This window comes from Mizuhopecten yessoensis, unplaced genomic scaffold (assembly GCF_002113885.1).
Source record: "Mizuhopecten yessoensis strain PY_sf001 unplaced genomic scaffold, ASM211388v2 scaffold9895, whole genome shotgun sequence".
NCBI classification, from domain to species: domain Eukaryota; kingdom Metazoa; phylum Mollusca; class Bivalvia; order Pectinida; family Pectinidae; genus Mizuhopecten; species Mizuhopecten yessoensis.
The window spans coordinates 123,187-124,898 of NW_018408276.1; the positions used below are offsets into that span (position 1 = coordinate 123,187).

The 1,712-nt window shown below is 37.8% G+C and overlaps 1 protein-coding gene across 1 annotated transcript in view; it reads right to left on the reverse strand.

The window, feature by feature from the left end:
• LOC110458992 (potassium voltage-gated channel subfamily C member 3-like) overlaps positions 1–1,206 on the reverse strand; it is a 7,206-nt gene extending 6,000 nt beyond the window's left edge. The window contains exon 1 of the mRNA XM_021511009.1: positions 721–1,206. Within this exon, the coding sequence (XP_021366684.1) occupies positions 721–1,206 (486 nt within the window). The remainder of the gene's footprint in view (positions 1–720) is intronic.
• Between the last annotated feature and the right edge of the window lie 506 nt (positions 1,207–1,712).

The window sequence follows — 1,712 nt, forward strand, 5'->3', positions numbered from 1 at the left end:
ACTATCAAAACACGTTCCACATGTACAGAGCATATAGGCAAAGTTTATTAATACTCATAATACGACTACAATATAGAGTCAAAAGACTACAATATAAATAGTCAAATATATTAAAACACGTACCACATCTATCGTGTATATAATCAAAAAATATCAAATTATGTATTACATTTACAATGTATATAATTAAAGTATATAAAAACATGTACATTATCTACAATTTGAATGTATGTAATCAAAATATTAAAACGCATACCATTTCTAAAATCCATATAATCAAAACTTATTAAAATAATGTGTTATTACATTTTACATAATCTTATTATACATTAAACACTTTTGATTTCCTCCTGTGTGATATAAGGCTCGATATGTTAAAAAAAATGAATGGAATATTATAACCTGTCATCATAAATGTTTGGAAAAAAAGCGCTCGGGTATAAAACCGTGGCTTATTAGTTAATTGGTAAAAAGGACGCATCATCCTTTGAAATTCAATCCCGATGCTGTTTGCCGCTCCAGAATAGCGATTTGTTTTGACGCTACTTCCGTGTGTCGTTTCAAAGGATGGGTGCCATATTTGGCCGTCTTTTGAATCAAGTCCGCGTGACTCCTTGTAAGATACTGGGGGTCAACGGTGGGGCTGTAAAATGACATATCTTTGGTTTCTCTGTTCAGATACATTAAACATCCATCAAAACATAGTATAGTATTACCTACCTTGGCAACCAGCGACGATCCCGGCTTTTCTATACAAGTCCAAAGTTTGTATCTGAAACTGTCAAACTTTAGAGCCTGCGACATGTCGCAAACCTGCTGGCTATTCTCCTGTAGATGCTCAATCACCTCCGTCTCTTCGTCCACCTGGAAGTACGTCCTCCAGCAGCACTTGGATATCACGGTAGTCGGAACCCCCCAGAACGCCATCTCGACTTTACACAGATTGGTACAGATGTGTTTTGGAACATGTATTAACCCGGTATTACACATGTTTAGGACACTGTTAAACACGTCCGGGTCGCGGTCAAAGAAGTATTCCTGTTTCGCTCTATCATAAAACCCACTACCCTCGTCCAAATCTCGAAGTATTTCCCCCGGTGCTTTTGATAAAGTTGATTTCAGAGTCTCAAACCGGGATCCTCGAATGTTAAATATCACTTTGGAATCCATGGCGTTTGAGCTGTAGGACTGAGGACATTCGTCCATCTTCTGTAGAACTGTGCCGTGGTTATTTTGCTATATCTTGATACTCCATTCCAGTACCATCCTTATTCGCCATGCTATTCTGTGTATGAGTTAAACTACATCCTGTATTTTTCTTTGTGTTATACTTCAGTCCTTTCTCTACCGTACCAAGACACTTCCGGCAAACATCCTTGTCTGGTTATCAATCTATGTTTCCTGCCCACGCCGTTCCAATCCCCCTGGTACTCTGGTATATTGAATACATACGATACACACGTCTATTAATTTCTTTGCTGATAATTTAGGACAGTGCATATGCTTTGGTTCGTATAAAATTTAACATATGTTTTTATTACAATTAACATAAGATTTAAGGCATACTCGATTTGTAACAAATGAACGAGAGATGGTCGAGTAATTAACGGGGTAGATAGATATTTGGGGAGATCGGGTGGTCGAGTAATTAACGGGGTAGATAGATATTTGGGGAGATCGGGTGGTCGAGTAATTAACGGGGTAGATAGATA